Raw genomic sequence first — 22,913 nt, forward strand, 5'->3', positions numbered from 1 at the left:
ACCGTACAGATCCAAGGTCAGGCTTGGGTATTCCGCCTCAAGGCTCGCCCAGACAGAACGAGTATTTCGTCCCCGGTAACGGGATAAACCGAGAGGTTATCACTGCTGATATCTGCCGCTATCTTGGAAATGATGCGCTTGTTCGACCTGCAACATACCAAGTATGACCAAATCAACTCCTCCTCATACACCGCGCGCTGTGGTGATGAAACCAAGGTAGCAGCAAATGGCATACTAATGCGGGAATTCCTGCAGGATCCCACCACTGGCCAAATGATGCAAGGCTACCGTGTCTCCGCCTACAGACCTCTTACTCCGGTAAGTATTCCTAAATCCAGTCGATACCTAATTGCCCCAAGCTAAAATCATCGATCCGGTAGAGCATGATTCAAGACCTCAAGAACGATTCTGCTCGGTGGGAGATGGAGAGAAGGAGCCTCTCAGGAGCCAATGCTACATACCCTGGATCGAATGCCCCTGGGTATAGTGGCTGGGCACCGACCTTGTCTCCCAGCATGGATCCAAGAGTTACTGCGTATGCCAGTGGAGGAGCATATTGCAGTGGAGGAGCATATGGAGCCATAACTCAGGCAGCCCAGGTCAGCAGTCATCCCACATACGGTGGCACAACTTATCCAACAAGCAGCCAGGCGGACTACAGCTCGTACGGCTATTCCTCTGTATACGAGAGGGATCCGCCGCACGAAACAACGCCCGAAACACGGAAAGAGAGCAAGGCTCACGGCAGAACCCGGAGATAGGCCGGCTGGCGCGATGCTGAAGACACGATAAGCGGTCTCGCAATGGCGTCCAGACTTGCGTCGATAGCACTGTGACTCGCATGGCTTATGTCAACGATAGGCGTTCTGATGAATTGTCTCACGTTCCACAAGAAAGCAGCAGAATAAGCAACAAGAATAAACTCGCAACTTGCTAGTGCAAAATACCAAGGCATAAGAATAATGTAGCATGGCTGGCCCTGAGATGATTTTGATTTTATTGTCACAATGTCTGTCCAAGACAAAGGCGTGGAGCTTCTCGCCGTAGCGCGGTGATTACCATCCCCTCCACAACAGTCTCATGCGGAAGCTGAACAGATGCGTCTGACACCAATCTTCAGACTTCGATTGCGAGTTCTCTCGTATAGAAAGAACTGCGCTTCAAGGTATAAAAAAGAAAACGAAGGTCTCTGAACCTAATGGGATAGTTGCTTACGTGAGAGAATAAAGTATTCGAGTAATTACTTAGTTATTTAGCTATACGAACACCGACAGCAGATAATAAGGACTTGAGCGTAAGTAAGTCATTAGACTTGACAGGTAATCAACAGACCCAAGCGACTTGCTAGACAACGTGTGATGACTCTTAATTTCAATACTATGAGATGAAGAGGGACAATGTACTTATACAGAGAAATAACGATGAGAAAAAGGAAGAGTAAACAACAAGAACAAGAGATGCAAATGAATCAACCCAAGACCTCGGATCCTAACAATGCAGAAGACGGATAGCACCGGAATTTGCTTTCTTGAGCGGGACTCGCTACTATCAACAGCCGCGGTTTCATTCGGCCCAGTGCAGTCGGCTCCGGCACTTTAGAACTAACACTGCGGTACCGCTTGGCTTATCTTGAACCACCACCGCATCTCTTCGAGTTCACCTTCAAGAGACAGCAGACATTCATTCTGTAGACGACGATTCGTGAAAACTACAAGTGTGAAAACTACTCGTACACCTGTAAGAAGGACCTGGCACTGCAAGTTTCCAATACAAGCCACTAGAAATCGACCAATCATTCATCATCAGACATGGCGCCGTGGCAAGAGCAAGTCAAGGTTGCCCTCGAGGCCCGGGAAAAGTCAACCCCAAAGCAGTGGCTACTGCCAGAGGACAAGCTGCCTCCGAAAACACAGCAAAACGTCGTGGACGTGCCCAGAACGTCAGGGATCTTGACAGAGGAGGAGGTCGAGATCACGGAGCAGGACGTGCCTCAGCTGCTGGAAGCATATCGCACCAAGAAGTGGACAGTGAGACAGGTTGTGACGGCCTTTCTGAAGAAGTCTGTCATTATTCACCAGCTGGTACTTAAACTCATGATCTTCTCTTCTCTTCCCTTCTCTCTTCAGCCCCCAAAACAACACACCTCTGTTCCCTCTCTCTCTAACTCTCACCAGACCAACTTCGTCACCGAGTTCCTCGCCGACGAGGCCCTCCAGCGCGCAGACGACCTGGACACCCACCTAGCCACCCAAGGAAGCCTCTCGGGCCCGCTCCACGGGATCCCCGTCTCCGTCAAGGAGCAGCTCTCCCTGGCAAACCACATCAACCACGGCGGCTTCGTCGCCCTCATCGCCAACCCCGCGCCCGCCCAGGACGCCCACCTCGCCCGCCTCTTCCGCCAGGCCGGCGCCGTCCTCATCACCCGCACCAACATCCCCCAGAGCCTGATGCACCTGGACTGCGAGAACAACATCCTCGGCCGCACCCTCAACCCGCGCCACCTGCTGCTGTCGCCAGGTGGCTCCTCGGGCGGCGAGGGCGTGAGCATCGGCGCCCGCTGTGCTGCCCTGGGTATCGGCACCGATATTGGCGGCAGCGTGCGCATCCCCGCTGCGTTTAATGCTTGTTATGGCCTGCGGCCTACGGCGCTGCGCGTGCCTGTGCTCGGGCAGACGGGCGTCTCGCTGGGCCAGGAGAGCATTCGTGGCGTGGCGGGCCCGCTGGCCCATAGTGTGGAAGGGCTGGAGATCTGGATGAGGAGTGTGCTGGAGCAGGAGCCTTGGGAGTATGAGACGAGCTTGATGCCTGTGCCTTGGAGGAAGGATGTGAAGCTTGGGAAGGGGGAGTTTGTCGTGGGTGTCTTGTGGGATGATGGGTTGGTCACTTTCTTTCTTGAAATCTTTCTTGTGTCTTTCCATCGTTACTTGGTTTTTTTCTTCTTCTTTCCAAGTATGCAACATTTACTGACGATTCATACATTTGGAACAGCATCGTCAAGCCTCATCCTCCAATACTACGAGCCTTGAAACATGCAGTCTCGAGGCTCAAAGAAGCCGGCGTCAAGGTGGTGGACTGGGAACCTTACGATCACCAGCGCGGCTGGGATGTTCTCGTGCGCCTTCTCCTCTTCTTTCCTTCCCCTCTTATCATATCCATACTTTCACTCCTGCTAATCATCCTCCTTCCCAAAAGGCTCCTTTATACTTCCCAGACGGAGGTCAGCGCTGGCTCACCGCCATGTCCAACACAGGCGAACCCATCCTCCCTCTAACCCAACATGCCCTGGACTTCTCCATCAGCACAGGCAAGACCCCGCTGACCATCCCCGACAACTGGGACCTCAACGTCGCCCGCGAGACTTACCGGCGCGAGCACCACCTGCTCATGAAGACCCGCGGTGTGGACTTCATCTTGTGTCCTGTGTACCCTGGCGCAGGTGTTCTACAGGGCCAGCCTCGGTATTGGGGGTATACGAGTATCTGGAACATCCTGGATCTTCCGGCGGCTGTCTTGCCGAGTGGGCTGGCGTGTGACAAGGTCGTGGATGGGAAGGATGAAGGGTTCAAGGCGATGAATGAGAAGGACGAGGAGGAGCAGAAGGCTTGTGAGTTGACTGACTGACTGATCTTATCCCATGCTCTGCGGTCTCATCTGCGGGACGGGAATCTTTCCTTGTGATTTTGGATGGCTAAAAACTGACATGGCAACTTGCAGATGACCCGGAGTTGTTCCACGGCTTCCCCATTGCTCTGCAGCTCGTCGGCAAGAGGTTCAGAGACGAGGATGTTCTTGCTGCCGCAAAGGTTTTGGACGACGCCCTCAAGAGCAAGAAGTAATTGACAACCGGCGAGCAGACAGGCAGATTATAAGTATAACTGGAGAACCTGGGTGCATCTCTCTACTGATTAGACGGTCAACAAGGCGAACACACCTGACTTGTACAGGAACTAGAAGCTGGTCGGTAGATTCCACAAATAGAGGAATGGCATAGACGAACACCAGATCAAGAGTAGAATGATACATTCAGTTACAAAGAAGGTCACAGCTTTGCAAGCAGAACACTCGCGGCCTCCTTAAGCCTCTCCTTGGCATCCTGAATCTGTCTCAGACTAGGTGGCATGCCCGTCAGGCTGTTTTCCGGCGGTCTGCTGTCAGCTCGCGCAGCCAATAGGTCCATACACTCCTGTATTAGCATGTGGCACCTCTCGATGGATTTTAGGTCCTCTTTGTGCTTCTCTACTTCTTCTGGTGACATGATCAGCGGAGGGGCCGGGATCTGGCTGACCTTGGCAGGCAGTGGAGGCATTGGTGGTGGTGGAGGATGAGGGGGATGGGGTGGCGGCATGATGTTGATCACGTCGGATGGGGGATGAGTGGGCAGCCCTGCGGGTGAAGCAAGATATTCGTATCCTTCTGTCGTGATGAGACCCGTTGGGGTCAAGTACTTCTGGGGTGGTTTGCCGTGGGTTGGGTAGGGGAAGAGACCAAACTGCGCCATGTATTCGGCCTCTGGCTTTTGCGGCTGAGCAAGACTCGGCAGGGGAGCGAGCGGCCGAGGCGCAATCGGCCGCAGAGAAGGAGGGCGCGGTGCGATGTTGACGAGACGTCGGCTAGCGAAGCCAGGTGGAGGAGCTTGTGTCGTCACGTCTGCTGGATCGAGATCATCTGCTATATCTCGTGGAGGAGGGCCTTCTTGACCGGCATCTTCCCACGGCTTATCAAAGTCGTTGTCGCTGAAGTTAGAGTCGGATGTCATGCCAGTGGTGACTTGCAGTGCTGACAATTGCGGCTGCAGCGACGTAGAGGAATCCACATTTAAGTCCAAGGATGACGCGACCTGGCGCTCTACCGCAACCTGGCTGTCCTGCTCGTCCTCGCGAGCCTCGTCAGCATCTGTCCCTTCACCATCATCCAGAACCTCTTGGTCGCTCTCGGCTTCGTCACTCGATGTCTCCATTACCTCCTGCAGTGCATCTGTTCCAGCGAGAGCCATCGCCGAAGGGCCCTGTGCTGATCCCGTTGGAGCCATGCCGTCCTGGGCAGGAGGAGTGAAGATTGGGTCGAAGGTGTGAGGTAGAAAGTCCACGCCGGGTAACTTGTTGAGAACATTTGTACCAAAGCTTCCAGCCTTTCTTCTTTCTGCCGAGAGGGCTCTCAAGTGCTGCTGCTGTTGCTGCTGCTGCTGCGCATTGCGTCCCAGAAGAGCAGGGTCATTCGTCGACTTAGGCCTCGCATCACCCATGAGCCTATACCCATACTCCCGCCTGGCATCCCGTGCAACCTCCTCGCTCATCTTGCTCCTCACCCAGCCATCCACGTCCACAACGCCCAGCTCTTGGGCGATGCTCTCAAACTGCTCCTTCTGAGCCTTGGCCGCCCGGTTCCGAGCTGTGCCGCGGATATTCTCGACGCTGCGCTGCGTGTCCTCGGTCAGGCCCCAGACGGTACGCAACCGTTCGACAGTGGCAGCGCCCCTCTTGAGCCTGACACCACGGGCGCTGAGATTCTCTGCGATCTGTGCTGCCGACAGGCCCTCTTTTGTCATGCGCGTGATCTCGGCCTTGCGCAGGACGCGGATGCGCACTCGCTTGACGGGGACGGGGTCACTGTTGGACAACCGCTGGGCGTGGTCGAGGTGGGCCTTACGGATGTTGGCGAGACCTTGCTCGGTCATTCGTCTCTGTGCCTAATCTTTCCAACCATGGAATTCTTTCTGTGTTAGACCAGCCAGGCGCGTCAAGAGCATGGGCAGAACACAGACAGACAGACTGACTGACCCTCTGTCGGAGACCCCATTTCATCCTCTGCCTCGCAACAGCCCGATTGCTCGTCTCGACGCCCATGGCGATGAGAGCATCAGCGATAGTCTGGCAACCTTCGCCCTTTTTCGTGCGCGTCTCGATTTCGTCCCTGAACTCGTCCAGGTTTGAGCCCAGCTTGCCCCTCGTCTTGGGATACACCCATGGTTGTCCTTTCGGGTCAAGACCCCCATGCGCGTCCAGACCCGCTGCCCAGCTCAGGTCTGCGCTGCTCGTGTCCATGCCGTTCAGCAAGGCGTCTGGGTCTTGAGGTTGCCTGCGTGTGATGAGTCGGAGCGAGGCATAGTCAGTGCCTGGTGTGACGGGATTGCGTGCGCCGTCTGTTGTTGTGCTCGCCGCATGTCCTCTCGTCCCATTGCCCGCATGTCCAGCATGAGTGTTGTTTGCATTATTTTCGGTCGTAACATCTCGTTGCAGGACGGCATTTTGCAGCTGGACTAGACGAAGCTCTTCGTCTTCTGTCGTGGAGGTATTTCGATTCGAAGGGGGAGGAGGATGACTTTCATTGTCTTGGGTTTCATGTCGGCGGGCGTATGCGCCAGTGGGCATCTTGGAGGGCTCGCATGGGATGCGTCGTGGGATGGTCGTCGACTTGGTGTGGTCGTTATTGTTTATGTCGTAAGGGCCTCAGACACAGGCCAGCGAAGGTGGGGTGGATGAGCTCTTGCCTCATTTGGCAGAAACAGATGTCAGCCACAATTTTAAAGCCACGCCACAAGGTCAGCCACGAACAGCCACTCAGGAAGAAGAGGAAGGAGACGAGGACAGGAAAGAAAAAAAGGTTATAAATAAAGGATAGATTTTCATTTACAATAAGCAGGAATAAAGTTGAAGAGATGTAAATATGGGGAAAGAAAGTTGTATTGGATCGAGTATAATCAAAGGACAAGAGGAAAGGCTGAACAAAGGTCCTCGAGCAAAGACAAGAATTGAGATAATTAGGTACTTAAGGATTAGAAGATTAAAACAGACAATATTGGGGGAAAAAATCAGAAGAGAAGAGGAAAGGCAGTCATGCACAGGACTGATAATCAACATGCGCTGTACGACGGCCAAGTTCCAAAATGCTGCTCCCAACTCCAAACGTTGATGCCCATTCCAAGACGATGCAGTTGTTACTGTGCTTACATATAGGGTCTCTTCTTTGGTTCATCTCCTTTTCTTTCTTCTGTTGTTTTCTTCACTTCTGTTTGCAAAGAAAATTACATGCCGACGTCCAACGAGATAATGTATGCATCACAACTGTAAATATCAATTCATCAACGTGACACAATGACAAAGGCATGCACATGCGTAATGGTTGAATGCTGTTCATTCCAATAACATGGATCGATCTGGTGGATATGAAACAGTCAATGACAGAAACAGGAAATTCATCTTTCCAGAATCTTGGGTTTCTGAGTAGACACGAATTTATCCCCAGCCATCTAAGCAGGACCATCGACCTCCTTCTCATCCTCACCCAGCAGCCCCAAGGCCTGACGCCGAGTGGGCGAGCTCGGGTCAAAGTAGGGCTTCTCACACAGGGAAGTGACCCGAGTGCCATGACGAGGGTGTCGGCCACCATAGTCCCAGCTGGCGTTGTGGTTGGTAATTCTGTAAAGAGAGTGATCCCAAAATTAGCCTCTGCTCGAGTCTGATGCACATTCTGACACCTTCTTCGGAGTACTTGATTACTGACCTGTTGTCCCAGATGGCGCTCGTGCCCTGCGTCCACTTGAAGCGGACCTGGATGTCGGGGTTCGACTCGTACACATCACACAGGTAGTTCAGGATGACATCGCTCTCTGGCTTGTCGAGGCCTACGATCCGGTGGCACATGGCCCGGTTGACAAAGAGGGACTTCCAGCCCGTGGCGGGATGGGTGCGGACGATGGGGTGGATCCTCTCGATATACTTTGGTCCCTCCTCAGGGTGATCACGGTCGAGGTAGGGGTGAGCTACATTAGATAACAAGAAAATTAGAACATGAAATATCAGTAGAAGAGAGGAGAGACGCAAGAATTAATGAATCACTGACCTGAACGGAATACACCCAGCTTGCCGTCAATGATCTTGCGGAAGTCTGGAGACAGCTTCTCGTAAGCAGAGTAGCCGCTCGCCCAGAGAGTATCACCGCCCGTGGGGGGAATCGTGTCGTTGTGTAGGTGGGTGTATCCGGCCGGGTGCAGCTCATGGACAAGGTCGCTGTGCCAGCGAGACGCGCCGCCAGGCTTGCGGAAGCCTGTCTGACGCTCGGTTGCCATCAGGTCGGGCCAGATAATGCTGACGCCGGGAAGTCCTGGTACTTGAGGCACTTGGGGCTAGATAGAGACGAAAACGAGATGTCAGAAACTACTTCATCATGTCTTTGTCCGTGCTGTAGATGCAAAATGAACATAGGAAAGGCCTTGGGAATAATCAAGGAAAAACGCACATGAACCTCGACCTCGCCAAACCATTCTCCCAGCTGCCAAAAAGGTTAGCTCAAAAATAAACTCCTAGAAAGACTTGTTATTCTCTTGTAATGACTTGCCGACTTCTGCTGCTGAGGAGACAGATCTTGGTCGCGGAAGAAAACAACACTGCGCTCAGCAACAAGCAGGGCCAGCTCGTCCTTTTGCTGGTCCGTGAGGTCCTTGAGCTGCAGGCCCTCGATCTCGGTGCCGATGTGCGTCGTGAGGTCAGTCACTTTGGTGGCTGCCGAGAGCAGGGCCTTCTTCTCCTTGTCGGCCCTCGAACCCGGGTCGACGTAGGGCCGTTCGACATTGCGGATCTTGTAGACATCGTCGAGGAAGAGAGGCCTCGAGGGTCTGTATGGGTAGCCGTTGCTCAGGTCAATGCCTGCCTTCTTGAGACGGATGGCTGTTGGCTCTGGAAGGCCCAGGTTGTCCTTCTTGGGCTCGACATAATCAACAATGTCGGGAACAATGGGAGCTGGAGCCATGATGTATATGTATCGCTGTTTACTCCAAGTAGACACGCGAGATAGTATCAAGTAAATACGAAGTAATAGTCTTTTGGTGGTGATAGCAAGATCGCCACGAAAGTGATCTTATTCTGCAAACTCTGATCTCGTTTCTACTCTCTGTATGTTTTCTCCAAATAACACTGCTGTCCATGTCCCGTCCACATGAAGATTATATATCCCCGGGCATCCTCATCGACTTTCTAATCTACTATTGCATCAATTACCCCGATCAGACACACACACGGCCCACAAATGCCACGAAGGCAAGCACGTATTTCTAAGCATCATGTGTATCCTAGGCCTGCCCCTCTCCCCCCAAATCTCCAAACCAGCAGCTTGCAATTATTAACCAGATGCGGAGAAGATGCATCACCAAAACCAGTGTGTGTCTGAGGTCATTCGCAGTCTACCCTGCATGCAGTGACTGATAGTGCAAGCCACCTTTCGTACAAATCAGAAGAGCTGTCGGCCCTCCACGATGCGCGACACGAGCAGCAACCCCATAATTACAGTTTTACAGTAGAGCATGCATTGGCACGCCATCGCCATCGCGGGGCTTGCGATCATCAAATGGAAAACTAGTGCGCTTACTCGCCGTCTAATTCCCCAAAGACCGGGATTGGAAATACCACCCAGAGTATGTAGATCCAGGGCTTGCTATCTGCGGGGTCTCTTCTCTCTCGCGCAACACGTACCTCGTACTAGGTTCTGAGGATGGCAGTGGTGGGGGGGAAGCATATTGCGTGCTCGTGATCGCGTCTGGTGTCATGACGGATTGTGCAGATACACTACGCGCACCTTGGAGCTCGGGTAAAGAAAGGCGAATATCATTATGGTACACAGGCGGGGTTCTCTCTATTCTTCTTTTCTAGAGCGGCCCATCGGATCCGAACAACAAGATACGAATGATGCAGCTGCAGTTGGCAGAGAATCTTCACTAGAACCAAGTAGTCATTAGTCTGTCAAATTTAGGGAAGATGTTCATCCTTCACGAGGCTACGGGAGATCCTCGGGCTCATTTGTTTTACATAATTATCCACAATTGCGCCCAAACGGATGCAAGTTAATTATCGTGCGCTCGGGCGGTGGCCATTGTTGGGGTTCTGGTTTGGTTATCCTATATTCTAGTCACTGACTTTACTAGTAAAAATATGCATTGCTATGGTATAATTGGTACTGCAAAAAAGGTGTTGGGCGGATGACGCACCGCCATGGCTGTCAGCACGCCATCCCGATATCCACGATGGCGAGAACCCGCAACGTGGGGCGTGCAGGGCGTGTGTTGATAACTTTGGTACCTCTCACTAGTCGTTCAACGTTCGCTCCATCTATAAGCTGGCTTGTCACGCAGCTCGTTCTGGTCGAATACCATATAATGCAGCTGTATGGCGTGCTGCGTTTCGTTGGACTTTTTGGGCAATCAGATTGGCTGACTCGAGTACGACGAAAAGATACTGTCACTGTTGTCTTCGTATCTTTTACTCGCCAAGCTGTAGCCAGCCCGTTGAAGAGGAAATAATTCGACCGGACATCAGCACTAATCGGTTCTAAATACGATGGCAGTCTCAGTCACCGGGCCGGCCGACAGCGAGGCCGAGAAGACCGCACGCGTCTCAATCTCTCAGTCGGATGAGAAGCATGGCCACAATGTTCCCGAGTCGGACGATGCGGACTCGCACTCATCGATTACAGTGCAGACTGTTCCCAAGAGGACATGGCGATCGTACTTGTGGGATACATTCGACAAGTCGCCGGAGGAGCGACGGTTTCTCTTCAAGCTGGATGCAGTCATCCTGACATTTGCTTCTCTTGGTTACTTTATCAAGTACCTTGACCAGGTGGGACACCCTAAAAAATTCTTTCGAAGGCAATTGGTCAGGACATTTGTAATTAACCTCTTTTTATTGCAGGTGAACATCAGCAATGCCTATGTCAGTGGTATGGAAGAGGACATGCACCTCTATGGCAACCAGCTCAATATCATGACGACCACATGGACGGTCGGATACGTGATAGGTGAAGTGCCAATGTAAGTTGCCCAGGACCTCTCGAATATTGTAATTACAAATCGAAATCGCACCATCCATGCTGACCAATTCACCAAGCAACCTGCTCCTCACCAAGGTCCGCCCGTCCTATGTGATTCCCGCCTGCGAGACCATCTGGGCCGTCTTGACCATCCTCATGACGAAATGTACCAACGCCCAGCAGATGTACGTGCTGCGCTTCTTCATCGGCCTGGCCGAGTCTGGCTTTTACCCGGGCATGCAGTACATTATCGGGTCCTGGTACCGGAAAGACGAGCTCGCCCGTCGATCGTGCATCTTCCACGCCTCGTCCGCCATTGGAGCCATGTTCTCAGGTTATCTCATGGCTGCCGTGTACCATCTGGGCGGCGTGGATGGCTTCAAAGGGTGGCAGTGGCTCTTCATCGTCAACACGGTCATCTCGCTGCCCATCGCCCTCGCAGGTTTCTTCCTGTTCCCTGACGTTCCCGAGATCTGCCGTGCCTTCTACCTCTCCAAAGAGGAGATCGCTCTGGCGCAGAAGCGCATGGAGCTGGAAGGGCGTGCAAACCGTGGCAAGTATACCAAGGCCAAGGTCAAGAAGATATTCTCCAGCTGGCACATCTACCTCCTGACGCTGCTGTATGTGCTCTTTAACAACGGAAACGGCTATGGAAGCCAGCCTGTGTTTGCCGACTGGCTCAAGCTACAAGGATACAGCACCGTCCAGGTCAACACGTACCCGACAATCACACAGGCCGTCCAGGTCATCACGACTTTCATCTACGCCTGGACCTCTGACACGCTGTGCGGAGGCGCAAGATGGCCGCCGATTGTGTACTCGGGCGTCAACAACTTTGTCATCAATATATCCATGGCCGTTTGGAATATTCCTGTAGGTTGGAAGTGGGCCTGCTTCATCCTGCAAGGTTTTGGTGGCGGTATCAGTGGGTTGATCATGGCCTGGGCGCACGAGATCTGCAGCGACGACAATGAGGAGCGGGCTCTGGTGGTGGGCACCATGAACGAGATGGCATATGTCTTCCAGGCCTGGCTGCCAAATATAATCTGGCTGGAGACGAGTGCGCCAGAATTCCACAAGGGCTTCATGACCATGATTTTCTTTGCTGTAGGATTGGTATTTACGGCTTTTGTGGTGCGACATTTACACCACAGGGAGAGGGCCATGAAGCTTAGGGCTGCAGATGTGTACTAGACAGGTCTGTGTGAGAGATGTGAAACTATTACATATATTTCTCTGCAAATGTTAAATATACTTGAGTACACACAACTCTGAAAATACGAGACCAGGGAAGCTGTAGTAAACATGATGAGAGGCTATTTGTCCGCAAGACTGTATAGATTAATGTTGTTGATGTCAGTCTGCATCTCATTTGCTCCGTAGATTTCCCACTCCTTCGGCAGCCTCCGCCTGCAAAGTCGCACAATCCCTCGGGCTACAGACTTGCCCACGATATTCCTGCTCCAGGCTGATGGAGTCGTACGACAAAAGGACCCACGGTTATTGAAGCGAGTCAAACGATAAGGGATTGATATGTTGCCTTTTGCTTTCCCCTCCCATAGCGTAATTCGTGGGTGAGTATTGCGCCATCTCAGCCACGACCCCAAAAGCACCGAAGACGGGGCCGCGGTTTGTAATACATTCGTAAGAGACTTTGAATGAGAGTATAAACCAACGAGGAAAATTTACACTAGGCTATTTGTACCCATTTATGACGCCTAGTTTCTCATTTTGCCCTAGGAAATAATAATATCATTAACAGACCCACGCCCCGACTTGATAGTCTTCGATTCATCACTAATTACGGGCCTTCTCTTGCCCAGCAAATATCTCACACGCTTCAGGCGTGCCTGTCTACTTTCTTCAGCAAGTCTCGAGTCATGCCGTCCTCTATCAAGTCTGTCGCCGTCGTAGGAGCTGGCATCAGCGGCGTGTCAGCTGCTGCCCATCTCCTTCGACATGATTTCAAGGTGACCGTGTTTGAGCGGTCCGACGTTGCCGGCGGCGTCTGGCATTTTGACCCCCGAAGAGACAAGGACCCTGAATATCCGCGCATAAAGTCAGAAATAGGTGGCAGTAGTAGTCCTGCAAGTACAGGCAACGAGACGAACGGCGAGGAGGATCGCAAAACACCAGAAGACATCGCTATTGCTCATGCACCGCCGGGACCGTGTTACGAGGGACTCATGAACAATGTCCCCACCACCATGATGAAGAGCACTCTCCTCAAGTGGCCAGAAGGAACACCCGAACATGTCACACACCATGAGATTGAGACGTACGTGCAGACGCTTGCCCTTGAGACGGGTGTGCAAGGTGTGACGCTGTACAACACGCGCGTCGAGGAAGCTGTCAAGAACCCCAAGACCGGCGGATGGGATCTACGGAGCAGAACCCTCCTCAGGAATGAGGACGGTTCAATTTCATTTGAGGACAAAGACTGGGTATTTGATGCTGTGGTTGTGGCATCAGGGCACTACCATGTCCCTCTGATCCCAAGCGTCCCAGGATTGGCTGAATGGAAGCAGAAGTTTCCAGACAGGGTCATGCATTCCAAGAGCTACCGCTATCCGGCCGAGTTCAAGGACCAGAACCTCCTCCTTGTCGGTGCTGGCGTGTCGTCGCTTGACATCGCAAAGGAGCTGGAGAAGGTGGCAAACAAGACCTACCAATCAGCGCGTGGCGGTATATTCGACCTCGACGCCTCTCTCCTCCCGTCCAACTCGGAAAGAGTAGCAGGCCTCCAGTCCTTCGAGCTGGACGAGGGGAAAAGCCTCGAGGACGAGCCTGGTGTGCCGATACCAGGCACAGTACGCCTGACAGACGGGCGAATCCTTAGCGACATCCACCAGGTCATCATCGCGTCGGGGTACCAGACCACATACCCCTTTCTAAAGGGCCTTGAGTCGGACACGATTCCTGTCGAGGAGGCTGACGAGACAATCCTGATCACGGCGGATAAGTGTGTCACGCACAACCTGCACAAGGACATCTTCTATATCCCGGACCCGACCCTGTCCTTCGTGGGTGTGCCTTACTACACCTCAACCTTCTCCATGTTCGACTTCCAGGCCGAGGTGGTGGCGCGAGTGTACGCTGGTATGGCAGAGCTACCGAGCAGAGAGGAGATGAAAGAAGAGCACGCGGCCAGGAAGGCAAAAGGAGTAAAGGGTAAAGCCTTCCACAGCCTGCTGCAGAATCAGGTACCGTATATGAATGAGGTCTTGGAGTGGGTGAACCAAGGCGTGGAGGAGAGGGGCTTGGATAGGATGAGAGGGGTCGATGAGGATTGGTATGAAGCACTGGAGGACTTCAAGGCCAAGTCACGGAGGTTGTTGCCCGAGGGCTCGGCGCAGGTTCAGCAGCCCATCGCTAGCAAGTACTACAAGACAGAGTCAGACGCATAGATAGGAAACGAGATATGATTAGATGATTAGAATCAGATCATGGCCTGAGAGGAAGCTTCTTTTCTTTTGTTTTCTTCTCACAACTTAGTAGCAGGGACAAGCGTTGGTTCTTGGCAATGCATCCAATATTACATTCATATTCTCAATTTATATCATCACACGATCAAATTATAGCACATTGCTAAGAATCTAGTGTCGCCTCACGACTCTAGGCTTCTTCTTCTCCGTGTAATACTCGTCGACCCAGGTCACAATCTGTGCCACCTCATTGTCGATCACTTCCTGCACACCAGCATTGACCAGGCCGTTGTCAATCAGCATGTCGCTGCAGTGGATGCCAGAGGGAATAACCTGGATAGGCGCTGTGGCAGTGCCCTGGAACGGACCACCGGGCTTGTAGTCGCTGGAGACGGTCGAGTCCTTCCAAGGATCGTACTGGCCATTGGTCCAGATAAGCCTGGTGGTGTTGCCAGCCGTGTCCCAGCCGCCGGTGTACGCGTTGGTATCGGCAACGGTCTTGTTGTCAGGGTCAAAGGTTCCTGGAGGGGGGAACAGGAGCGAGCATTGGCGCTGCCAGTATTCTCCAGAGACAAGGCGGGAGACGATGGTGGAGACGTTCCCTGGGGCACCATCTTGCCAGTAGGCAAAGCTAAAGAAAGTGTATCTGTCAGAATCATGCACACAAAAGTCTGAAAACATGGAACACAAATATGTATAGGGTTCGACTTACGGCTGGTTGCAAAGGAACCAGTTCCACTGAAGGTTGTAGATGTTGTCCACGCTCCTGTCAGTGAAGAACGGGCTGCTGGCGTTGTACGTGTCGAAGCAGCCAACATCCCACTCGTCAGTCCAAACATCATAGCCGTAAGAGGCACAGGCTGTTATTTTGTTGTCTTGTGAGCTTGGGCCAACCTTTGAAACAAAATCATGAGTCTCCGGGCGGGAAGATATAACTTACCACCGTCCACAATGTAGTTCTTGATGAACGCAGCATAGCCGTCAAGCGCCTTCTCAAGACCAACGCCCTCGGCACCGGGAACAGTAGTGGAGTCAGGGAAATAGTACCCAACGTTCTCGACAGAGTCGCAGAAAAGGTAGAAGGGGCTGTAGCCCGAGTAGAACTGAATCTCCTGCCACTCCCAAGGGCCGTACTCGAGGACGGCAGCAAAGTCGTCGTTGTGCTCGAGATCCTCAAGGGCGAACTTGGCCTTCAGGCTCTGGATGGCAGCCGTGTCGTTGCTCGTAAGAACCGAGTCAACGTAGGCAATGACGCTCTGCACGTCTGCGCTGCAGTTGGCGGGCATGCCAGCCTGCACAGGCTTGAAGTATTGATACTGTTGAAGTGTTAGCGACATGGTTCAAACCCCCTCAAGAATCACCAGTTTTTTGAAAGACTTACAAAGTCCCAGATGGTCTCGACGACGGCACTGGTCGCATAGTATGCCCAGTACGTGCCCGGATCGACAGCCTCGACCCAGCCAGTCAGAGCACCCGAGTAACTTCCACCAGCCATGACCCAAGGAGCATTCGAAGCCAGACTGGAGCCGGTGGGGTCAAAGGGCAGATCAATGTTGTTGGCTAGGTACGTGGTGTCCTTGATGGCCTGCTCCAGCGTCAGGTAGGTGAAGTTCTCGGTCGTGAGCCAGGTGTACGGGCTCGACTCGCCCCAGTAGCGGTGCTCCATCATGACGACGGCGCCTCCAAGCTCCTGGGCGAACACGCCTGTGATGGTCTCGTTGGTGAGATAACCCGTGTACTCGTCGGCCTCGATCTCGCCAGGCGTGAAGAAGACGACAGGCGCGCCGGGACCCGTCCAGTACTCAGAGCTCCACCAGAAACGCTGGCTGAAGGTGCCCTTGCTGGGGTCATTGTGGTCGAGCAGCTGCTCAAAGGTGCCCTGGCCGACGGTGGTGGTGTTGTCCCGCTTCTTGAGACTGCCCGTGCTGAATCGCTCGTCGACCCGCTTGGGTGGCAGAGGCTTGGGTGGTCCTGGGGCTCTGTTCAGGGCAGCCAGAGTGCTGCCGGCCAGGAGCAGCGGGCTGAGGAGGACGGACTTCATCTTGACAAGACCTCTCGTCGTGCTGCTGTCGTCAACGTCGGTGAAAGGGAGGAGTTTGACGAGGGAACGACAACACAAGAGGAAGAGAAAGGAGAACAAGAGAGAGCAAGACCCAGAGGGCCGAGGGTGGACTTATAAACAATACAGTCGCGTCTTCATCTTCATTACCCAAGCTCCTTGACCTCGAGGCCCCCCCACTTGTACGAATATGAACCTTACCAACAGCACTATGGTAATTCTGATACTACCTTAGACGGAAACATCTCTTTAGGATATACTTGCATTGCCTTCCCATTCAGGTGTGGGTCAAGAATGCAGTCCACACGCTAAGAGGACCCATAACAGCAGGCGAATCTTCCATGGTGGTGTGTGTTGGCGGTGCAAGCCGTGGCTCGTTTGCCTCGAAGTGTGGAAACGAAGAACCAGAGCCAAAGAAAGGAGGCCTTCTAGCACGCTTCTCCCGCATACTGCAGGTAGATGATCGTCTCTGCAGCGGACCGTCGTCTTTTGTCTGACCCCTCTGAGCTGAGCCCCCTCCCCTCCCCTCCTCCGGGTGCTCGGACTACGGCATGGACGATTCATCTGCATGGCCCACAATTCTCGAGCGAGAGAATGCATGTGCATGTGCCGGGCCGTTGAGGGCTTGCGTACCAGCTAGCACGACAGCGCTACTATTGCATATATCTATTGTCTTTTAAGTTATCGCTGCAGGAGACGGGAAAGCATTCCGAAGATGTGCATGGAGAATGTTACAACGCCTTCATAGATGCTTGTCAGTGTTATTTCTTGTCTTCTTTTCTTCCGCGCAGAACCCATAATTAATTTGCACGGGCGATAGGCGGCACAACAGAGATATCAATCTGGTGGTGAAGTAGAAATGTCGCGCTCAATTCCTTGTTTGGCGGAGGTGTTCCGGAGACGTTCGGCTAGGATGGTCAACCACCTTCCTAAATGAGCCTTGCTGGTCCCACCGCAAGAATACGACGAAATGATCGACGGACATCCCAGAAGGTTCCGGAGCAGGGAAAATTGCTTATCGAGGCGTGCATCTCACGTAGCACAGAAGATCTTTGGAAATTGAAGGTTGCACGGCGACTCTTACTCTTGATAGGTTCGTCCTCCCTGGTACCTGGCCAGGATGTTCTAAAATGAAGGGGCTTAGATGTGAAGAGCAATGACAGAGGCTTGATCGTGAGACCATTTTTAAGGTTCTCCCCGCGGGTAGTCACGTGGGTCCTTTTTCGAAAGGGGGCCAAGACTTGGCTTGCCCGTCTAGACTATGTGGGGATAATATGTTCTTTGGATGGATGAAGAGGGCCAATGCGTGGGTCCCGTCTGATAACCAAGGAACTTGATCAACAGCTCTAGGGGTTATTGCGCCGGGTCGCCGTGCAGTGGTGGCGTTGTTTCTAGATAACACTAGTGGGGTGCAGCTGGAAGGTGACATTGCATTCAGTTGCATTGCTTCCCGTCACGTACCAATTATTATGTGGTAACGTTAATGTATTATTGACTCCAAGAAGGTTCATGGCTTGGGAAACGGCAGTGTGCCATAGTACAAGGCATGAAGTGCCATTGTACTGCAGTACGCTATGGAGATAATACTCCTGAGGTCCTCCTCTCTTCTTGGCAGTGGTCAGCAACAATTTCTTCCATGTTGAGCTGAGCAGAGTGGCTTAGATGAAGATTTGTGGAGCGGCTTGATTGTAGAGGAGGAAAGCATTGTTGATTGTCAGCTAGGCGGAAGATGCTTCAATGGCACACATTCCTCTGAGCAATAATCTGACTAAGATACTTGGGTATTTGATTGAGAGGGGTTCCAAGTGAGTCCCTGGAAGTTGAGTAACCGACCTGCTACAACATCGAGACATAGATTACTCAATCGCTCGAGGGTTGAACAATTGGATATGAAGACCCCTCTTGCCTACAAGGACTAGGAAGAGTGAGGAAGATCTAGGCACGATTCTACGAATACTGTGAATGTGTTGAACAGCGGCAACTGATCATCTAATTAGATGTATATATATATAGTCGAAAACATGAATGCCAAACAAAGATTCCAAAGTAACCTGTTTCAGCATATACAATCACTACAATTGCTACTAGTCACTAAATGAGATGAGTTCATTGACCCAAGGAAAAGACGTCGTCATCTGTCCACAAGAAGAAAAGCCATCAGAATCTTCTACAGACCATCTTCAATTTTTCAATTTCCCTTCAAAGACAAGCAAATGTTGGTGTTGAGTCACTGTTTCTTGTCAATCATTCATTCCTTTAATCAATGGATAAATATTGCATACCACTCTTTTAACCAACTCCAATGGATCAAGTGGCATCTCCTTGGGTCCTTGCACCAACTTTATCAGCACCAAGAATCTCTCCCCTCAGCTTTATTGTTCTCTTTCCTTGACAATGAACTCTTGGTTCTCTCAAGCCGTTGTCGTACCGACCACAGGCACCAGCCTGACCTTCGAGTGCGGACACTGCCACAGAATCGTTTGCAACGAAACCTGCCTCGCTGGACATCGTGATCGATATCACTGCCACAACTCGAGATGCGTATACCACCGTCCAACTCAGCCACAATATGCAGCCTCGCCCGTGCCTTCTCAACACGACAACAACAACGCTGCCCTAGACTCAGCAGGTACATACCGCACCACAGCAGAGCCACTTCCTGCGTCGACTACCTTGGGCGAGACGACCGACATGCCTGAAGAAGGCAACCTGGTCATCCACGAGACGATCACACGTGAATACTGCAGGGAGGAGGACCCAGTGCCGATCAATGCCAGCCAGCACAGGACTTCTGGGCACGCAGATCGAGGCAGCTCTCATCGGACTGAGCACGGACAGGAAGTGGCTGCGTCCCTGCCGCCTCTTCCAGTCGACGTCACTGATGCGGAGATTGTGGCGCAGGAGAGACTGCTCGCTGAGTACCAGCGGCGTGCTCACCAATAGAGCAACACATGGTGTCTATGTGTGCCTTTCCCCCAGAAAGTAGCTTCCGTGACGGAGTGGTGGACAGTACCCGATAGTGACACGAGGAGAGGATCTGCAGACAGACAGGATCAGAAGGAGAGTCCGATGCTCCCAAAGATTCCCCAGGAAGCTTATTCACTGCTGACCTTGCTGTATGTGGAATGTGGTAGGGAATGTGGCCTTCATCAATTATGCCTTGGCCTCCACCTTTTCATTTGATGCCTGGTGGTGGAGGGTAAATACCTGCTGTCAGCATGTTCTGTCCAAAGTCGTTAATTAAGCATAATAACAAGCGAGAGCTCACAAATCATGACCAGGATTCGAGGTCTTGGCTGGTCGCCTCCGCTCTTCCTTCTCATGCACGTCCCCCTCTCTCCCTCTCTCCCTCCCTCTCTCTCTGTGTCCACCTCCGCTTACAGATCTTCCCTTTCCTTTTCCTTTTCCATCACATGTTTTGTCATGTCTCAAAGTATAAATCATAATGCCTAGCACACCCTGGATTAAACCCCGCTCCGCAGCCGGGGCAAGTGTTCCCACAGCCAAGGTACTCCGCCACCGTCAGCTCGCGCCTGCAGTTCCCGCAGAGCACCGCAGGCGTGTCGCGCTCGTCTCGGGCCCACACCTGGGCGCTGTGGCCGGCCACCGCCTCGTGGCAGCTGATACAGGCGTAGTACTCGCCGCAGCACTTGTGTCTGATGGCGATGATGTCGAGGTCGGAATTCCAGTGGGCGCACTGGGTGCGGTCGGTGACGTTGAGGCCGTGGACTTTTGGGGTAGGGTTTTCTGGCATGATGGATTGAGGATGGTGTGTTGAAGGAGGAAGCTATGATGGGAAAGGCAGAATCTTGTGGTGTTGTCTGTGGGCTTTTGCTGTGTATATGAGATGAGATGTTTGCGACTATTTACACGAATTTTGTTCAAAGCTTTGTTTCTAGACGACTTGTTCGTTGCGGATATCCCTCAACCCTAACCCTACCAATTGTCGTGAAACGCTGAAATCTTGTAACTATGTGATGAATATCAAGGAATGACTTCATGGATTATGAGAAGGATACCGATTCTACAAGCAATAGTCATACGCAATGGCCCAAAGGTTGAGTCAATAGGCAGGGATCCAACTGAGATCTATATTTGATTCATGATACTCTTCATAATATCCTGTCTCAAGCGGCCCAGAACTCACCTAGCCCCTGTCAAACCCGTTATTCGCCGAGAAAACAGATTGTGACTATCAATTGATAACACTTACGAGATACCCAGAGTATCTTTCATGGCTGCAATGGCAGAAAATAGCTCATTGTCATGATACTTCCGCGCCACAATCTGCAGACACACAGGAGCCCCCTCAAAGTCGCCCTCCTCCCAGAGCTTCCGCACATGTGCGTCCTCGTCGCCGAGCACTGTGCCAGAAGAGGAAGACCCGTGTTGCGCCTCCTCTTCGCTCTTGGCTAGTGCCTTGATTGGCGTTGGAAACACAAACCCAGGACAGTCAACATAGTTCCAGAAGGCGGTGTAGTTCCAGTAGAGCGCCGTGTCGTGCGCAGAGGCCGGGCCGACGAACACAGGACACACCACCACGTCGACGTCCTGCTCGGTCCAGTGCTCTGCGAACTGGGTACGAAGATCGTCGCGCTCGAGGCGCATCTTGAACATGTCTTCCCATGAATAGGCTGGGCCCTCGGCGTCCTGGATGATCCACTGGGCTTTTATGATTTTAATGCATTACTTCATCAGCATGTATTGTTTTCTCCATCTCTCCTGAGAGGAAAAACCAATGATCAATATCGTAATAAGGGACTGGACTTACTCAGTTTCTCCATGGGTTCTCCCGTCTTGGCCACGGCGGCCTTTATGCCCTCTCCGCCGTCAGGCCAGTATGCGCGACGAATGTTCTTAATAGCATCTGCGACGCGATAAGGGACAAAAGGCTTCAGCTCGAACCCGTCGGAGGAGCCAGAGAGTTTAGACCTCGCCCACTCGAGGGCCCGCACCACGGGCGGCTGGGGCTGAATCACACCGTCGTTCATCATGAACCCAATCTTTAGAGGTTTTTGTCGACTTGATGCTCCAGCTCCTCCATCTGCACTCAGCCCTCTCCAGGGCAACGGCACAAGGCTCGGGTCCTTAAGAAAGGGCTTCTCACCGAGCACAGCGCCCATCCACAAGTCCAAGTCCCTCGCCGACACCGCCATGGGCCCACACGTCGCCAGAATTGTCAGCTCCGCAGGGACGCCGCCAGAATGATTCAACCCGCGCATCGGCAGCAGCCTGGTCGTAGGCTTGAACCCATACACCCCACAGAACCCAGCAGGGCCCCGAATGCTGCCTCCAATATCCGTACCCACGCCCAGCACCGAGCCACGCAGCGCAAGCAGCGCCGCCTCTCCTCCTGAAGACCCTCCCGCCGACAGGTGCACGTTGTGCGGGTTCAGGGTGCGGCCGTACGGGCTGACGGTCTCGAGGTGCATGATGGCCTGCGGCTGGTTCGTCTTGCAGTAGAAGACGGCACCGAGCCTGCGCAGGATGGAGACGATGTGGCTGTCTTCTGTGTCGAGCCTGCGCGAGCCCAGGTAGCCGTCGGCAGACCAGTGGCCTGCCATCTGCAGGTGCTCCTTGATGCTCACCGGCACGCCGTGCAGGGGGCCCACCACGGTTCCCGTGCGCGCGAGGTGCTCGTCCAGGGCGCGCGCCTGGGCCAAGGCTTCGTCTAGGAACCACTCCGTCAGGCAACATGTCAGCTGGTGCGCGATGATGGCGCGCTTGGCGAAGGCGGTGGTCACGGCGACGGAGGTGAGCTGGCCCGTGCGGATTGCCTGGGCGAGCGAGGTGGCGTCGTGGGTTTCTGTGATGGCGAGCTCGTCGGCGGTGAGGAGGCCGCAGTCGCGCGGGATCGAGGTCACGTCCTTGGGCGGGTTGTCGATGATGGCAGAGGGGAGGAGGAGGTTCTTGGGCACCTTGTTGGCGAACTGCTCAAGGACGATGTTGTCGACGAGGGATTCATACTCGGGTGTGCCTTTGGCCACCGGCACCGTCTGGACGATGGGGAAGACTCTGGGTGGCATGTTGTTTGTAGAAGAAGAGTGGTCCAAAGAGAAGTCCTCGCTGTAATTTGAGTGAGTGGTACTATTGTTGAGTGAACCCTGAGTCTGAGAGCGTACCTCGAGATATTTGTCAACAATGATACCCGGCTTGATATGATTGAGTAGAAATAAACACTCCCAGCAACCTTGAAAGAAGCAGATCGAAGATTTCGCCAGTCTGTATAATTGCCGGGTGGTGGAACACGACCAAGGTGGCACAAATGAGTGAGATACGTGATGAATTACTAATGAGGAGATGGGCACGATAAATGACAGATAAAGTTGTAGCCGTAGATCTCTCGTTATTTGCCCAGATAGGACGATACTGATAAGGAGTTTGTCCACCAAGGCGCGCTAATCAGTAGGTCGAACTACCATGCTGGTGTTACACTACATGTAGACCTGTTCATAGAGACAGAGTAATTCAAATTCAAAATCTAGAAGGCTGTATTTATATTCCGTCTCATCATAAAGTATATGCTCTCCACGACTGTTGACGAAAAGGACATGAGAGACGGTTTGATTTTCCGGGTCCTTGTGACCTGAGCTCCGCTCTCACTGTCCGTGCATGCTAGGCTGCCAACATTG

General features: G+C 52.8%; 8 protein-coding genes across 8 annotated transcripts; 3 read left to right on the plus strand and 5 right to left on the minus strand.

Annotated features, from left to right (window-relative positions):
• Window positions 1-1,808: 1,808 nt before the first annotated feature.
• Window positions 1,809-3,836, plus strand: M406DRAFT_94271 (uncharacterized protein; the record flags this gene model as incomplete). Its single annotated transcript, XM_040926271.1, has 5 exons — window positions 1,809-2,081; window positions 2,175-2,875; window positions 2,989-3,112; window positions 3,193-3,604; window positions 3,715-3,836. The coding sequence occupies 5 exons, from the start codon at window positions 1,809-1,811 to the stop codon at window positions 3,834-3,836; spliced, it is 1,632 nt and encodes a 543-aa protein (XP_040774219.1).
• Window positions 3,837-4,039: 203 nt separating this feature from the next.
• M406DRAFT_73877 (uncharacterized protein) lies at window positions 4,040-6,368 on the minus strand (the record flags this gene model as incomplete). Its single annotated transcript, XM_040925667.1, has 2 exons — window positions 4,040-5,686; window positions 5,778-6,368. 2 exons carry the CDS (start codon window positions 6,366-6,368, stop codon window positions 4,040-4,042), a joined length of 2,238 nt encoding a protein of 745 aa, XP_040774220.1.
• An 878-nt stretch (window positions 6,369-7,246) lies between these two features.
• M406DRAFT_340878 (TauD-domain-containing protein) lies at window positions 7,247-8,745 on the minus strand (the record flags this gene model as incomplete). The annotated part of the gene is made up of 5 exons (XM_040921597.1): window positions 7,247-7,415; window positions 7,501-7,759; window positions 7,840-8,122; window positions 8,236-8,268; window positions 8,335-8,745. 5 exons carry the CDS (start codon window positions 8,743-8,745, stop codon window positions 7,247-7,249), a joined length of 1,155 nt encoding a protein of 384 aa, XP_040774221.1.
• A 1,580-nt stretch (window positions 8,746-10,325) lies between these two features.
• On the plus strand, window positions 10,326-11,991 carry M406DRAFT_48889 (uncharacterized protein; the record flags this gene model as incomplete). Its single annotated transcript, XM_040924377.1, has 3 exons — window positions 10,326-10,607; window positions 10,680-10,798; window positions 10,875-11,991. The coding sequence occupies 3 exons, from the start codon at window positions 10,326-10,328 to the stop codon at window positions 11,989-11,991; spliced, it is 1,518 nt and encodes a 505-aa protein (XP_040774222.1).
• A 1,763-nt stretch (window positions 11,992-13,754) lies between these two features.
• Window positions 13,755-16,324, minus strand: M406DRAFT_356989 (uncharacterized protein). Its single transcript, XM_040923566.1, has 4 exons — window positions 15,604-16,324; window positions 15,163-15,538; window positions 14,935-15,082; window positions 13,755-14,853 (listed from the first exon to the last, which is right to left on the minus strand). The coding sequence occupies exons 1-4, from the start codon at window positions 16,261-16,263 to the stop codon at window positions 14,394-14,396; spliced, it is 1,644 nt and encodes a 547-aa protein (XP_040774223.1). The 5' UTR covers window positions 16,264-16,324; the 3' UTR covers window positions 13,755-14,393.
• Window positions 16,325-18,534: 2,210 nt separating this feature from the next.
• M406DRAFT_356990 (uncharacterized protein) lies at window positions 18,535-19,224 on the plus strand (the record flags this gene model as incomplete). Its single annotated transcript, XM_040923567.1, has 1 exon — window positions 18,535-19,224. The coding sequence occupies exon 1, from the start codon at window positions 18,676-18,678 to the stop codon at window positions 19,222-19,224; it is 549 nt and encodes a 182-aa protein (XP_040774224.1). The 5' UTR covers window positions 18,535-18,675.
• Window positions 19,225-19,243: 19 nt separating this feature from the next.
• M406DRAFT_323071 (CHY zinc finger family protein) lies at window positions 19,244-20,101 on the minus strand. The gene is made up of 3 exons (XM_040919733.1): window positions 19,550-20,101; window positions 19,392-19,467; window positions 19,244-19,318 (listed from the first exon to the last, which is right to left on the minus strand). The coding sequence occupies exon 1, from the start codon at window positions 20,033-20,035 to the stop codon at window positions 19,703-19,705; it is 333 nt and encodes a 110-aa protein (XP_040774225.1). The 5' UTR covers window positions 20,036-20,101; the 3' UTR covers window positions 19,244-19,318; window positions 19,392-19,467; window positions 19,550-19,702.
• A 389-nt stretch (window positions 20,102-20,490) lies between these two features.
• M406DRAFT_331799 (amidase) lies at window positions 20,491-22,307 on the minus strand (the record flags this gene model as incomplete). The annotated part of the gene is made up of 2 exons (XM_040920671.1): window positions 20,491-20,948; window positions 21,053-22,307. The coding sequence occupies 2 exons, from the start codon at window positions 22,305-22,307 to the stop codon at window positions 20,491-20,493; spliced, it is 1,713 nt and encodes a 570-aa protein (XP_040774226.1).
• Window positions 22,308-22,913: the final 606 nt, after the last annotated feature.

The sequence above is a fragment of the Cryphonectria parasitica genome (genome assembly GCF_011745365.1).
Source record: "Cryphonectria parasitica EP155 unplaced genomic scaffold M406scaffold_6, whole genome shotgun sequence".
Classification (NCBI taxonomy): Eukaryota; Fungi; Ascomycota; class Sordariomycetes; order Diaporthales; family Cryphonectriaceae; genus Cryphonectria; species Cryphonectria parasitica.

Excerpts from the sequence above, each read along its gene's own strand:
- M406DRAFT_356989 (XM_040923566.1), bottom strand. The coding sequence starts at position 16,263 with ATGAAGTCCGTCCTCCTCAGCCCGCTGCTCCTGGCCGGCAGCACTCTG. Across the intron at positions 15,083-15,162 it reads GAACTACATTGTGGACGGTG|CCTGTGCCTCTTACGGCTAT; the intron begins GTAAGTTATATC and ends ACAAAATAACAG. Across the intron at positions 14,854-14,934 it reads TGGTTCCTTTGCAACCAGCC|CTTTGCCTACTGGCAAGATG; the intron begins GTAAGTCGAACC and ends CACTTTCTTTAG.
- M406DRAFT_323071 (XM_040919733.1), bottom strand. The coding sequence starts at position 20,035 with ATGCCAGAAAACCCTACCCCAAAAGTCCACGGCCTCAACGTCACCGAC.